Genomic DNA, 15,635 nt, shown 5'->3' with positions numbered 1-15,635 from the left:
GTCTAGAGCCAGAATCAGACATGGCCCCCTCCGCACTGTCTCCTGTAAGCCATTCCCCTTAGGGGATGGGGCCGTAGCTCAGTGGTAGAGCATCTGCTTGCATGCAGAAAGTCCCAGGTTCAATTTTCTGGCAGCATCTCCAGGTAGGGCTGGGCAAGACTCCTGCCTAGAACCTTGGAGAGCTGCTGCCAGTCAGAGCAGGCAACCCTGAGCTAGATGGACAAATAGTCTGACTCAGCAGAAACAGCTCCCTGTGTTCCTACGTGCTCCGTTTTCATCTTGAAGAATATTGGAGGGTATGCCTTGGCCACCAACATGTCTTGAGGGCTGCACAAAAAGTTGCACAACATCCTGCAAATGTTGGACGAGAACTCCCACCATCTCTGACTGTTGGCCGCTGTGGCTGAGGATTATGGGAGTTGTAGTCCAAAAGGCCAAAGTTGTGTAGCCCTGGCTTAGGCTAATGATCATGTAACACACAGTCCAGTCACTTTTAAGTCACTGAGGCACCTTGGCTCAACCCCAGAGGCAAGATGCTGCTAAATCCCAGTTGCAGGGGAGCAACAGCAGAAGAGAGGGTGCACCTTTATCTCTTGCCTGTGGGCTCCTCAGAGGCATCTGGTGGGCCCCTGTGGGAAACGGGATGCTGGACTAGATAGGCCTTGGGCCTGATCCAGCAGGGCTGTTCTTAAGTCTAACTGGTTTCAGGGGCAGGGAACATTCCATTTAAGCATGCGCTTAACTCTCTGCCTGAGATTAATGCAAATTAAAATGTAATTAGCCGTAGCTGGGGTATGGGTGCATACTTTGTAGCATTTCTGGTGATCAATCCATTAATTAAGCACTGAAACCCACTTTTAAAAAATTAATTTATTTTCAAACTTTGAAAACAAAGTAAATTTATTTTCACTGTGATTTTGGAAGGCGTCCTCCTCTGCCGTTTCCTTTTGCACCTGGAATTCTTGATGCCGATGGTGCCCTCAGCGCCAGTGTGCGTGTTGTCAATTCCATTTGTCATTCCCAGGCTGCAAGCAGGGATTTGATTGAATTCAGGTGTTTGCAGCCCTTTCACCCTCCAACACTCCCGCTGGTTTTTCAGTTATTACATTTCTATCCATCATTCTTTTTCCTAGGCTGCTGCAGTGCGCAAGCCCAAATGGCAGGTGGCCTGCACAGCGTTTCAGAATTCTCCAGACAACTGGCCCTCATCTCCGGGGAGAACAGACAGCCATGGCCAGGTTTCTAGGGGCTTGACATGCTTGCTTCTCGGGGTGTCTGTTGCATCCACACTTTTCTCTTGCCTCCTTTCATTGGGAGGAATTCTCTCTGAGCAAGCAAAGAAGCAATAGGGGTGACGGGTTTGAAGAGTCACTGAAAAATCACACATGGGGAGCAGATTTCAGCTTCTGGACTCTCTCGGCTTTTTCTTGTTGTTTAAAAGGGTGGAAAACAAGTTTCTAGACCTTAAGATTGTGAAACGGGGCTTCAAAGTGTATGAGAAAAATCTGCTGAAATCTCAGAAGCATGGGTGGCTTCAGAGAAGGGGCGAAGGGGTCAGGTTCCCCTTCAGACAAATAGTTTTCCCCCACCTGTCCCCATTTCTATTTCACAAACATAATATGTGGGGCACAGCTTAGGAACATAGGAAGCTGCCATATACTGAGTCAGAGCATTGGTGCAGTACCGTCTTCACAGGCTGGCAGCGGCTTCTCCAAGGTTGAGGGCAGGACTCTCTCTCAGCCCGATCTTGGAGATGCTGCCAGGGAGGAAACTTGGAACCTTCTGCATGCAAGCAGGCAGATGCTCTTCCCACAGCGGCCCCACTGACTATCCGTGGTGCTCTTACCCCTGAACTTTGGGGCCGAAGTCCAGGGCCTCCACGTCCCCTGGGGCCCCCCAAATCCTCTTTAGTCTGTCCTGGCCGGGTGTGGTCACTGCTGGCCCGCTCTGCTCTGGGCAGCTGAATGTGATTGTGACCTGAGCTGGGTGCTTTAGAGACCGAGTGGGGAAAGAAATATGTGGGATGGGAATATGCTAAGTTGTGTGTTGAAATGTTTCTGCTAATATGTACTTGCATAAATATAAAGTAAAAGTAAAGTTGTGCTGTCGAGTCGGTATCGACTCGTGGCGATCGCAGAGCCCTGTGGTTGTCTTTGGTAGAATCCAGGAGGGGTTTGCCATTGCCTCCTCCCACGCAGTCTGAGATGGTGCCTTTCAGCATCTTCCTATATCGCTGCTGCCCAATATAGACGTTTCCCATAGTCTGGGAAACATATCAGCGGGGATTTGAACTCTGGCTTGCTAGTCAAGTCATTTCCCCACTGCTCCAATAAATATACCTGTTTTATATTCTTACATTGTTGTGAGTTCAGTTGCTGTTTTTTGCCCTCAAGAACCTGCACGTTAAAAATACTGTGTGTGTTATGGTGTGTGTGTTGGGGCAGGAGGATAATGCTTAATGCAGCAGGGGGGGGGGTGCTCCAGCAAGTGGGGGGCCTCCAAAGGCCTTTAGGTCCCGACTCCAAAATTACCTAGGTGTAACTCTGCTGACTATGTGGCTCTGTAATGTGCATAAAACCCACAATATTTATTCAAAGTGAGAGTGGCACAACCAGTTTTCCCTCTCACAGGGATTCCCAGATGTTGTTGACTACAACTCCCAGAATCCCCAGTTGCAATAGCTTTTGCTTGGGGATTATGGGAGTTGTAGTCAACGACATCTGGGAATCTCTGTTAGAGCGAACACTGGACGCAACCAAATTTTACTACATTAATAAAAAGTTGTGATCCAGAACTTCTCCCCTCTCTGACACACATCTGAATATGCTCTTGAATACAATGTAAGAGAGACAGGACATTTTGAAGGGGATCTTCCATCTCAATGGCTCTTTTGTAGTCCTGGCAGAAAGTCTTGACAGCTAAAACAAAACTTCTTGGTCTTCCTTCACAGAGTCGGAAACATGCCAGCAAAGTCCGGCTTTACTACATGCTCCACCCGATCGACGGGGGCTGCCCTGCGAAGAAGTTGCGATCTGAAAATGTGAGTATCATGCTTAGCCGTGAGGAGCCACCCAATCGGAACTGCAGGACTGTAACACCTAAAATGCGCTGCAGAACAGACAAAGGAAAGCATGGATTGATCCCCTTAGCTTGTATTTGGATGGGCGACTACATGTGAGCACTGTCTGCCTAAGATTTTTTATTTTTTTTTAAGGAGATGGGAATGCAGGTCAGTGGTAGAGGACCAACTTGCATGCAGAATGTCCCCCATTTACCCCATGGCATCTCCAGGTGGGGCAGGAAGAGACTCCTGCCTAAAACCTTGGAGAGCTGCTGACCGTCAAAGTCGACAGTACTGAGTTAGACAGACTAATAGTCTGACACGGTATAAGCTTTCTTGGTTCCCAAGAGTTGGACCCCAAAGACCTGATCAGGCAAAAGCAATCTAGGCTAGCGGCTTCATTCTTATGCAATCCAGTGGATAATCTAAGGATACAAGAGACATTTTGACGCTTGTGTTCATCCGTTTGCCTGTCATGTCTCCTTTTCCAGCATCTCAGATGTCTTAGTCCTAGTAAATCTTTGAAAATAAAGACGTTCGGCTGTAGAGCCATGGAAATATTTTATTCCCCCGCCCACCCTCTGATTGCTTGAGGGACACATTCCAGCAGGCTGTTGGCAGCTCCTGAGCCTTTCATAAGCTCTTCTCAGCAACTCATTCAGAGACCATCAAACTGCTCCAGTTCCTTCCTCCGGCTCTACAAGATTTGCTTTGAAGTGCTAGGATGTTATTTAAAGAGAAGCTCTGTGAATTAGCAGTATGTCAAGGCATGAATATGGAATCGTGGGGAGACAGATGATCGCAGCATTGGAGGGTGAAATGTAGCACAATGAAACTTTAATGAAGTTGTGGGGGCTGGAAATAATCCTTATGCTTTGGCTGTTTGATAAACTGGGATAGGCCCCATCCAGAGCGGTATGGCTCTCCAGTTCTACTTGGAGATTCCAGGGAGTGAACCTGGAACCTTTTTCATGCAAGCATGCAGATGCTGCATACCCTAAGGGGAATATCTTCGTATTCATCAAAACATAGGAAGCTGCTCTATACTGAGTCAAACCAATGGTCCATCTAGCTCACTATTGTCTTCACAGACTGGCAGCGGCTTCTTCAAGGTTTCAGGCAGGAGTCTCTCCCAGCTCGATCTTGGAGATGCTGCCAGAAAGGGAACTTGGAACCTTCTGCTCTTCTCAGAGCGGCTCCATCCCCTAAGGGGAATATCTTGAAGTGCTCACGGTAGTCTCCCATTCAAATGTAAACCAGGGTGGACCCTGCTTAGCAAGGGGGCAATTCACGCTGGCTACCACATGACCAGCTCTGCCCGACAAAAAGGGAATATGCAAAAAGCACAATTAACTAGGGATCGGATTCTTTTAAAGCAGTCCTTGGAGGTCTTTGCAGCAATCTGCAGCATCACATCTGAACAAAGATGAGGAGTTAGTTGACAGTGGGAAAAAGAGAAACAGCCGGAATTTACAATAAGATATATCTGATTTGTCAGGAGGGAGGGGGTGGAAAGCACAACAGCAACAACCAAAATCTCACATCTCTCTGCAAGTAGGTTGAAGAGAAACAATGTCACGGAAGCTTAGGACAAATAGATGTTCTGAAATGTCAGGTTTTCAAACAAAACCTTCGTGGGTGGCTCTTTGAGAGTTACGGAGGCTGTCGATCCACGAACTGAGAGCCTTTCCCGCCGCACTTAAACTTTGAAACAACTTTGAAAGAATTCCCTACGGCTTGAAGCGTACAGAACAGTTTGACGTAACTCTTTCCGGTGCATTTATGGCCCCTGTAGCTGAGAACATTTCCCTTCTTAATCAACCAGATTTTGATTAGCCATAAATGTGTTTTATGCTGAGAGAAGAGGAGAGGTGGCCTTGTGATGGCGAGCGTGGCATTCTCCACTTTGCTAAGGAGGGTCCCATGGCTGGCATTTGAATGGGAGACTACATGGGTGTGAGCACTGCTAGATGTTCCCATTAAGGGATGGGGCCACTCTAAGAAGAGCACCTGCCTGCTTGCATGCAGAAGGTTTTGAGTTCCTTCCCTGGCATCTCCAAGATAGGGCTGAGAGAGACTCCTGCCTGCAATCTTGGAGAAGCCGCTGCCAGTCTGTGAAGACAATGCTGAGCTAGATGGACCGATGGTCTCACTCGGTTAAAGACAGCTTCCTAGGTTCCTATCACATGACCAGCTCTGCTCCTGAAAAAGCTTGCATTGTCATAAGAATATAGGAAGCTGCTTTCTACCAACTCAGACCCTTGGTCCACCTATCGCAGTATTGCCTGCACAGACTGGCAGCAGCTCTCCAAGGTATCAGGCAGGAGTCTTTCCCAGCCTACCTGGAGATGCTGCCATGGACTGAACACTTGGGACCTTCTTCATGCATAGCACATGGGCAACCACCGATCTACAGCCCTATATCCAATGGGAAGAGCACAATTGTGCCCACCCGCATATCTTGGAATCCCAGTTAGATCCCACTCCCACGGTTTCCCCTATTGCAACCCCTTCCACTCACTTCATATACTTTTGTGGCAGGGCAAATCTTTGCGGAGGGAATGCAATGGCACGACCACTCGACTGGGACTGCCCTCTTCATTTTACTCCGACGTCCATAGGCTTGGAGCAAGCAAGGGGGATTTTACTCCGACGTCCAAGGGGGAGCAAGCAAATGCGCCTCCCGCCAAAATATTTCCCATCCCCACATTTGCTCCACCAGACCAGAACTTTACCGCAAAGTGTCAGACAATGCAGCCACTGAATATTATGGTCCGATAAAGGTAAAGTGTGCCATTGAGTCAGTGTCGACCTCTGGTGTCCACAGAGCCCTGTGGTTGTCTTTGGTAGAATACAGGAGGGGTTGACCATTGCCATCTCCCGTGCAGTATGAAATGATGCCTTTCAGCATCTTTACTATATTGCTACTGCCCGATATAGGTGTTTCCCATAGTCCAGGAAACATATCAGTGGGGATTTGAACCAGCAACCTCTGGCTTGCTAATCAAGTCATAGGAACATAGGAAACTGCCATATACTGAGTCAGACCATTGGTCTATCTAGCTCAATATTGTATTCACAGACTGGCAGCGGCTTCCCCAAGGTTGCAGGCAGGAATCTCTCTCAACCCTATCTTGGAGAAACCAGGGAGGGAACTTGGAACCTTCTGCTCTTCCCAGAGCGGCTCCATCCCCTGAGGGGAATATCTTCCAGTGCTCACACATCAAGTCTCCCATTCATATGCAACCAGGGCAGACCCTGCTTAGCTATGGGGACAAGTCATGCTTGCTACCACAAGACCAGCTCTCTTCTTCTGCGAAAAGGTTGCACAGTTTCATAAAGCTATAGGTGCCGCATATGCTTCTCAGGCAGCGGATGTGGGATATGATTGTGATAGGATTGCGGTATTGAAAACAAGAAGATAAAGAGAAGGGTTTCATGCATCAGAGCCCCTTTCACGGCCTGTATTCATGGATCCTCCCGGCACGCTTCTAGCGGAAAATGGCACAGCTAGTGGCAACTTTCCTGCTAAAAATAGTACTGAGGCAACTGGACTCCTTGGCACAGGCATTTTATGCCGTTAATGAAGTACCAGCTGCCACTTCTGTAGAACATCCACTTCATGAGTGCTGGACACGGCAAGCAAACGGGCTGATGTGGGGATATTGCATGTAGGGCTGCAATCTTGTGCACATGTTCTTGGGAGCAACAGGTCGACAGAGGTGTGTTGGCCTCTCTCTTCAGTCACCTTGCAAAGAGCTGAGCTGCCTGTCTGATAGACTGTGACACACACTGAATAAGAACAGAACAGAAGAGCATAAGAACAGCCCTGGTGGATCAGGCCCAAGGACTATCTAGTCCAGCATCCTGTTTCACACAGTGGCCCACCAGATGCTTCTGAGAAACCCACAGGCAAGAGATGAAGGCATGCCCCCTCTCCTGCCGTTGCTCCCCTGCAACTGGTATTTAGAGGCATCATTAGGAATTTAGGGATCATTAGGAAGGGGATTGAAAATAAAACTGCTAATATTATCATGCCCTTATAGAAAACTATGGTGCGGCCACACCTGGAGTACTGCGTATAATTCTGGTCACCACACCTAAAGAAGGACATTGTAGAACTAGAAAAGGTGCAGAAGAGGGCAACCAAGATGATCAGGGGCCGCCTAGAACACCTTTCTTATGAGGCAAGACTACGACACCTGGGGCTATTTAGTTTAGAAAAAAGATGACTGTGGGGTGACATGATAGAGGTCTGTAAAATCATGCATGGAGTGGAGAAAGTGGATAGAGAGACATTCTTCTGCCTCTCACATCACACTAGAACCAGGGGTCATCCCATGAAATTGATTGCCGGGAAATCTAGGACCAACAAACGGAAGTGCTTTTTCACACAACACATAATCCACTTGTGGAATTCTCTGCCACAAGATGTGATGACAGCCAACAACCTGGATGGCTTGAAGAGGGGTTTGGAGAACTTCTTGGAGGAGAGGTCTATCAACGGCTTCTAGTCGGAGGGCTATAGGCCACCTCCAGCCTCAAAGGCAGGGTGCCTCTGAGTACCAGTTGCAAGGGAGCAGCAGCAGGAGAGAGGGCATGCCCTCAACTCCGGCCTGTGGCTTCCAGCGGCATCTGGTGGGCCACTGTGCGAAACAGGATGCTGGACTAGATGGGCCGTGGGCCTGATCCAGCAGGGCTGTTCTTATCATGCTTCTGAGGCTGGAGGTGGACTATAGCCACCAGACTAGTAGCCGCTGATAGAGAAATTCATGGAGGACAAGTCTAAGTCACTTTTAAAGCTATCCAAGCTAGTGGCCATAGATACACTCCTTATAATAAAGTCAAGGGGAAAGTCAGTGACTTATTCTGGGTGCAGAATTACACACATCCCCCAGAGATTGCTTCCTGTAGGAACCAAACTTGCCCTAAAAACTGTGCCCTGTTGTGATTACATACCTGCCAACAAAATGCCCCTATTTTTTTGATTATATTAAATTGTGTCTGTCTTTCAGCTAACATTTAATAAAGCAGAAATAAACAAGAGAGGGAGCATGCCTTCATCTCTTGCCAGAGGCATCCGGTGGGCCACTGTGGGAAGCAGGGTACAAGATGGCACTGACCCAGCAAGGTGGTTTTTATGTTTTGAAGTGCATCTGGTTCAGTTTGCAGGCATCTGCTTCCTGGAAGCCCACAAACACACAAAGAAGAACCTTTCCCTGTTGTTTCCTCCTCCCAGCCCCATCAAGTGGTATTTGGAGATAAAGTGCCTCTGAACCTGGAAGTTCCACTAACTAACTACTCATTAGATCCCGTTACAGCCAAACATGTTCTTACCCCTGGAATTCGGGTCCGAAGTCCAGGGCCTCCATAGCCGCTGGGCGACCCAAAATCCTCTTTCTTTCTTTATTATTTTATTTTATTGAATGTATATACCGCCTAATATACAGTCTCTCCCAGGTGGTGTGGTCGCCTGGCCAAGCATGATGATGCTTAATTGGTGGGGGAGCGGGGCAGCCTCCAAAGGCCTTTAGGTCCAGGCTCCAAAATTATCTAGGTTCACCTCTGGCTATAAGCCGCCTAATGGCACAGTGGGGAAATACTTTACTAACAAGCAGAAGGCTGCCGGTTCGAATCCCCGCTGGTACTATATCAGGCAGCAGCAATCTAGGAAGATGCTGAAAGGCATAATCTCATACTGCATGGGAGGAGGCAATGGTCAACCCCTCCTGTATTCTACCAAAGACAACCGCAGGGCTCTGTGGGCGCCAGGAGTCGAAATCGACTTGATGGCACACTTTGCTTTACTTTACCTCTGGCTAGAGCTGCCGTGCTTCATTTGAGGAACTCATCTGCCCTTTGCATTTTAAGTCATCTCTCCTTTATTTTCTGCACAGTAAAAAAAAATAAAAAATGTGCAAATGATATGCTTGTTGAAACCACAGACGGAAGCCCCAAATAGTTTTACGAAGCAAAATCAATGGGAAGAACACATTTAGGTGAGAAAGTGGAAACTGCTTCTGCACAATTATTAAAACAGCGTATGAGAGAAGAGGGAGGGAAGGAGGGAGATACAGGGCTGTATAACTTTGGCCCTCAAGCTGTCTTTTTTGACTTGCAGTGGCCAAAAGTAAGGGATTATGGGAGCTGTAGTCCACATCCGCAGCAGGGCTACAGTTGTGCAGCCCTGCCTGTTGCTTTTTCAGGCTGTGATCACATACCTGCCCACATGTCCCTATTTTCCCATTCACCTCTGAACTTTATGGTAAGCATGGCCGCCCGCCGCCCAGGTGCAGTTTAAAAGTAGCGGTGGCTCAGACAAGCAGAAGATGAGGTAGGACAGGCTCTGTGTTCCTCCTTCCTCACTTTTAGCCTGAGGTTAAAAGGATAGCTAAAGTCCCCTGCTAACTGAGCAAAGAGGCGCCTTTGTCAATTCTCTTTCTTGAGCAGGGGGAGAGCAACTGGCCCTATCCGTCCCCAGCACAGCATCCTTCCAGCGGCTGTGGCTGGGGTCTGTCTTACGTTTCTTCTTTAGATTGTGAGCCCTTTGGGGACAGGGGAGCCATTTTATTTATCTATTTATATCTATGTAAGCCACCTAATGGCACAGCAGGAAATGACTTGCCTAGCAAGCATGAGGTTGCCAGTTCGAATCCCCGCTGGGATGTTTCCCAGACTATGGTCATGAGAACAGCCTTACTGGGCTATTTTGATGCCAAGGGCTGATTAACCAAATGGGCCCTCCCTGCTCCTTGACATGGTCTTAAAAACAACAATACAAACATTGACAAGTTATGCCACTCGAGGTGAGACATAGTCACCCGATCTAAGAGCAGGACCGGCCTTCCTGCCACTTTCCATAACAAAGATGGCCGCTCTCGGGTTGTCAATCAATATCCAGAGACTGCTTGCTTCGAAACCTTTGGCTGTTCATCAGCTGTGCTGTGTGATTGATTGCCGTGATCCATAGCGATTGAGTCTATAATCTGTCCCAGATATGCACTTGGAATTCACGGTCCCTTCAGAACGCAGCTTCAGCGATGACTTCAGATAACTCAGCCCTGCATAAGAAGTAGGCTGTTTAATGCCAAAATTTCACAGCTGATCTGGAAACACTTCTAAAAAACATAAGAGCTGAGATTTTACCTGATGAGCACTGGAGATTAAAAGAGTATGACCTATTTAGCTCTGGGGAGCAGGAAAAAAGGCGGAGCGGGATATGATTTATTTTACAATCAATACATCAGAAGTAACGCAGTAGGGGTGGAAGAGTAATTTAGGTTAAAGAAGACTGAGTGTACGAGAGCTAATGATTATAAATGGAATGTTAATTAATTTCGGTGGAAGCTGTGGCAGTGGGGGGTGGGGGAGGTTTCTTGACTTCCTCAAGCAGACGTGGGACCAAAGAATCACAGCCATTTTCCCAATGAGCAGCGTAGATTTATGGAAATGATATTATTTGCTTTAATTCTTCCACCGAGAGTGTGGCTAGGTGGTGACGTATATTATAACTCATGATCCAGACCCACAAATTTTGGCCATTGGTACCAAAATCTCAGGAGAGGAATGCTCATAGTGATTTTGGGTAATGTATGTGCCCTAGAAATGGAAAATAGGTGACAGCGTCGTTGCATGTATATCTTTCTCTGTGAGATTACCCCTTCTTTATCCCTACCCCCCGAATGATTATGGGAAAATAATCATTTTTGCATAGAGCAAAGGGTTAGGGTCTAGATTAGGGTAACAATGAACAAACTGTTGTACAGTCATCCCCTGCCAACCGCGGTTTGACCAACCACGGTTTTGAGTATATGTGAATAGGAAATTGTGACAGGTCCTGCCATCCGCGCTGAAATATGATACAAAACAGCTTAAAAACTCATTTTAAAATTGGTTAAAAATCAGAAGAAATCTGAAAACCCGAACTTAAAATAATTTAAAATTTAAAACCCTGTGAACAAAAAGGTCTTCACCTGGCATCTAGAAGAACAAAGTGATGAAGCCTGGTGAACCTCACTGGGGAGGCCATTCCATAAGTGGGGTGCAACCACTGAAAAGGCCCTCTCCCTGTTAGCCCCCTGCCTCACCTTGTTTGGCAGGGGCACCCGGAGGAGGACCTCTGAAGAAGATCTTAAAGTACTTTGTCGAGACATATGGGGCAAGGTGCTCTCTCAAATGACCTGGTCCCAAGCCATTTAGGGCTTTAAAGGTTAAAACCATCCCTTTGAATTGGGCCCGGAAACATACTGGGAGCCAGCACAGCTGACGAAGCACTGGCATAATATGATCAAAACGTCCAGTCCCAGTTAATAATTTTGCAGCTCTATTTTGTACCAGCTGCAGTTTCTGCACCATTTTCAAAGGTAGCCCCACATACAACGCATTGCAGTAATCTAAGCGAGAGGTGACCAAAGCAACTGTGGCTAAGCTCTCTCTGTCCAGGTACGGTCGCAGTTGGCATATCAGCCGAAGCTGATGAAAGGCACCCCGAGCCACAGAGGCCACTTGAGCCTCTAGTGACACTGCTGGATCGATGAGCACCCCCAGACTCTGAACCTGGTCCTTCAGGGGGAGCGCAACCCCATCTAGAACAGGCTGAACATCGTTCACCCGGGCAGAGAAACCACCGACCAGTAGTACTTCTGGATTAAGTCTCAGCTTATTCACCCTCATCCAGTCCATTACTGCCTCCAAGCACCAATTCAGGACAGTCACCACTTCACCTGCATCGGATGAAAAAGAGAGATACAACTGAGTGTCATCTGTATACTGATGACACTTCAAGCCAGATCTCTGGATGACTTCTCCCAGCAGCTTCATGTCGATGTTGAACAGCATAGGGGAAAGAATGGAACCTTGTGGAACCCCATAGCATAACTGTCAAGGGGTTGAGCAGTAGTCCCCCAGCACCAGCTTTTGGGAATGGGCCTCAGGGTAGGAGTAGAACCACCTCCAAGCTGTGCCTCCCACACCCAACTCAGCCGGCCTACCCAAAAGGATACCATGGTCAATGGTATCGAAAGCCACTGAGAGATCCAAGAGAATTAACAGGGTTGTACTCCTCCATCTCTCTCTATATCTCTAAATATTTGTTGTTGTTGCTGTTGTTGTTGTAGATGGTGCTGTTCACCTCACCTTCTCATGTAGTGTTTCTCTTCTTTCCCAATGAAGGGAAGCCTAGGACCATAGGAAGCTGCCATATACTGAGTCAGACCATAGGTCCATCTAGCTCAGTATTGTCTTCACAGACTGGCAGCAGCTTCTCCAAGGTTGCAGGCAGGAGTCTCTCTCAGCCCTATCTTGGAGATGCTCTCAAGGAGGGAACTTGGAACTTAGATGCTCTTCCCAGAGCAGCTCCATCCCCTGAGGGGAATATCTTCCAGTGCTCACACTTCTAGTCTCCCATTCATATGCAACCAGGGCAGACCCTGCTTAGCTAAGGAGACCAGTCATGCTTGCTACCACCAGACCAGCTCTCCTCTCCTAACTTTGGGTTCCCCCCTATCTCGAGCTGGGGGAGGAGAGCTGGTCGTGTGGTATGACTTGTGGTATGAAAGGGTGCATAAATGGCCCCCTTTGCTAAGCAGGGTCTGCCCTGTTTTGCATTTGAATGGAGGACCACATGTGTGAGCATAGTAAGTGGACTGTGCTTACGGGATGGGGCCGCTCTGGGAAGAGCACCTGCCTGCTTGCATGCCGAAGGCTTCAAGTTCCTTGCCTGGCACCTCCAAGATTAGGCTGAGAAAGAGGTCTGCCTGCAACCTCGGAGAAGCTGTTGCCAGTCTGTGAAGATAGTACTGAGCTGGATGGACCGATGGTCTGACACAGAGATAAAGTTCAAATCTTTGAAGAAAGTCCTATATTTATTTATAGTCCTTCACGATGAAGCAAATGCGAAAATAGCTGATTTCTAGACAGCTTTTCAAGGACTATTTTGATTCCACCCTGGAATATCTGAATATGCCTATTTAAGTTTTACTTTTTAAAACCTTGGAATAAGGAGTAAAGCTTATTATTCATCTATATATGAGAGACCCACGGAGATTTCTACAAGACCTACACTCTGTTTGGAGTGATTTACTGAAGGAATTTGTTTTAATGGGTCCATGCAAAAAGTCCAGCTTCTCCTTCTACATCATCATATTTCCTAGAGTTCATCTTTATCTATTCATGGCATATTTGTGATGGCCTTCACTGCTTTCAACTCTCCTCCAACATCGGATGGATTTTTCCACCTAATTATGGACGTTTATTCTTTGGACACTGGAATACTCATCAATACTTATGTACAGCTTCTATATAGTTTTTGGATTATAGTGTGTGTGTGTGTGTGTGTGTGTGTTTGTGTGTGTGTGTGTGTATTTAATCTTGTAACTGATGTTTCTTATATTAATATTAAGCATATTGATATTCTAAATTGTTCTTTATGACTTTAAACTTATAACATCCATTTTGAGCAAGTTTAATATGTTTTATTAGTTTCCCACTGTATTTTTCTTCTTCTCACACGGCTTTTTCATTTGTGATATCCTTGGTTCCATGTGTTACCCTTGTTGTTCTCTGACTCAGTAGATGACAGCTTCCTATGTTCCTAACTTCAAGTTCCCTGCTGGTTTTGCACCCAGCTGGAGTTTGCCTGCAACCTCTTCCACATCTGTAGCTAACAACCACCCTGTTCCCTCCACCCCCTTCTTGTCCTTCAGGGCAGTGATGAAGACTCCGTAGATAAGAACAAGTGCTGCACGCTCTGTAACATGTCCTTTACTTCAGCGGTCGTGGCTGAGTCACACTATCAAGGGAAAATCCATGCCAAAAGATTAAAGCTGTTGCTCGGGGAGCAGCCGACATTAAAGGCCACAGGTAGGTCCAAAGGCGTTGAGGGGCGGGGCGGGTTGACAGAATGGTATCCTCTGTCCTCTCCGGTGCACCCTTCAGATTCCCGCTGACCAGAAGCAAGGACAACGAGATGGCACATGGACCGCGGAGCAAGAAAGTTGAACAAAAGCAGCTATTCACTGAGCTCTTTTGCCATGGCAACCTTTAAAAAAAAGAGAAAAAGGAATACGGATGCTCATTAGGGCCTCCTTTATTCCTGTGGACGATCAGCCAAGCCCACTGGGCTTTGCCACTCACAAAATGTCTTCATGTTTGTGCTTTCTGAATTGTGTGCGTATGTAGGGAACTGCTGTCAGCCCCCTCCAGCAGTGCATAAGCAAGGCTTTAATTGACAACTGAGCGAATCCATTTATTTCTCCTCCTAGCGCTCGCACAGAGTCGAGTATCGTTTTGTTCCTCACTCGAGGGGTGGAATTGAGTCTTTGAAAATGTGTGGGGTTTTTTGGTTGGTTGCCTTCTTGAATGTTGTCTGACTGCCATGTGGCTCCAGTAATGCAGACCCCATTCACCTTCACATTTGAAAAGTCGGCGGCAGATAATCTAGTCATCTTATTGTTTACTTAACCGCAAAATGCTCGTTAACCTCTTAACGGGCAAAAGAGCCGAGCTTTTGCCATTGTGCCTGAATCCAAAACGGAAGAGAAGAATTTCGTAGATGGCAAAGAAGAGAAAGCTACCTTTAGCACTCTTCAGGCGTAGGTCTGTTCAGACAACCATTTGGGGATGGGTTGGAGAGCTCCTATCTCATAAGCAGCAGATGACCAGAACCTCTGTTTGGGTCAACAAACCCAGGAAACACACAATTACGCCGGGTGCACCATCCATTGTTGAAATCGGGAGTTGAAAGTCCTTCAAGGCCTTGATGCTTTCCCAGCATGCTTTGCGCCATCAGCAGATGGGAAAGCATCATGCCAGCAGCTGCCCTCTTGATTTGCCCCAAAGGAGCAGGAGGTGAACCCAGTCCTGCTGAAGCTGCTTCCACTTCAGGATCATAGAGAGTCTTTGGCAGAGTGACACATCCATGGGTGGCAACCTAGACTGGAGGGATTTTTGTGAGTTCACATGACCATGCAAACCACTGTAGCCTGCCTCCTTTCCTGATTTTGATGAATGTGTGAACCAGGGTGTTATGTTGTATGAGTGAACAGATGTCTGTACAATCATATGTGTTTTTGTGTGAAAGACTGCACCTGCTTTCATTGTAAAAGGGAGCCTGGGTATAGGCCCCTCGAATGGATGGCAGAGATTGGAGTAGAATGAGGCTCAGATTAAGAAAGAGTTTATGTTGCAGCCCAATCAGTTATTTTATTCATTCATTCATTCATTCATTCATCTTGTTCCATTTATATTCCGCCCTTCCTAAAGTGGCTCAGGGCGGTTTTCATTAAAATCAAAAAGCCATAATAAAACAATTAAAATCAGAAAATGTTTTAAACCAGGTTAAAAATTAAAATTAAAAACGAGACAACATTAAAAGCCAGGCTAAAAAGATGGGTCTTTAAGGCTCTCCTGAAGGCCTTCAAGGAAGATAATCCCTTCATATCCACAGGGAGTGCGTTCCTGTGGAGATTAGAAGTGGAGCAATTAATAAAAGTGCAGCAAACTCTGCCAGAATACTCAAACTTGTTTAGCCGGAGGGAGCATGATTTAGGTTGCACAAATTATGTAAAACATCACA

The 15,635-nt window shown here is 47.0% G+C and overlaps 1 protein-coding gene across 4 annotated transcripts in view; it reads left to right on the top strand.

Annotated features, from left to right (window-relative positions):
• The window catches only part of ZMAT4 (zinc finger matrin-type 4), a 180,379-nt gene that overhangs the window by 86,581 nt on the left and 78,163 nt on the right, over nucleotides 1-15,635 (top strand). For all 4 annotated transcript variants that reach the window (XR_008310949.1, XM_053268932.1, XM_053268935.1 and 1 more), the window contains exons 3-4: nucleotides 2,951-3,040; nucleotides 13,765-13,921. Coding sequence is in view for 3 of the 4 variants with exons in the window: in XM_053268932.1 (XP_053124907.1) it covers nucleotides 2,951-3,040; nucleotides 13,765-13,921 (247 nt within the window). In the remaining variant the exon portion in view is untranslated. The remainder of the gene's footprint in view (nucleotides 1-2,950; nucleotides 3,041-13,764; nucleotides 13,922-15,635) is intronic.

This window comes from Hemicordylus capensis, chromosome 8 (assembly GCF_027244095.1).
Source record: "Hemicordylus capensis ecotype Gifberg chromosome 8, rHemCap1.1.pri, whole genome shotgun sequence".
In the NCBI taxonomy this organism is placed as follows: domain Eukaryota; kingdom Metazoa; phylum Chordata; class Lepidosauria; order Squamata; family Cordylidae; genus Hemicordylus; species Hemicordylus capensis.
The sequence above is the reverse complement of the archived record's forward strand: the minus strand, read 5'-3'. Positions and strand labels throughout refer to the sequence as shown.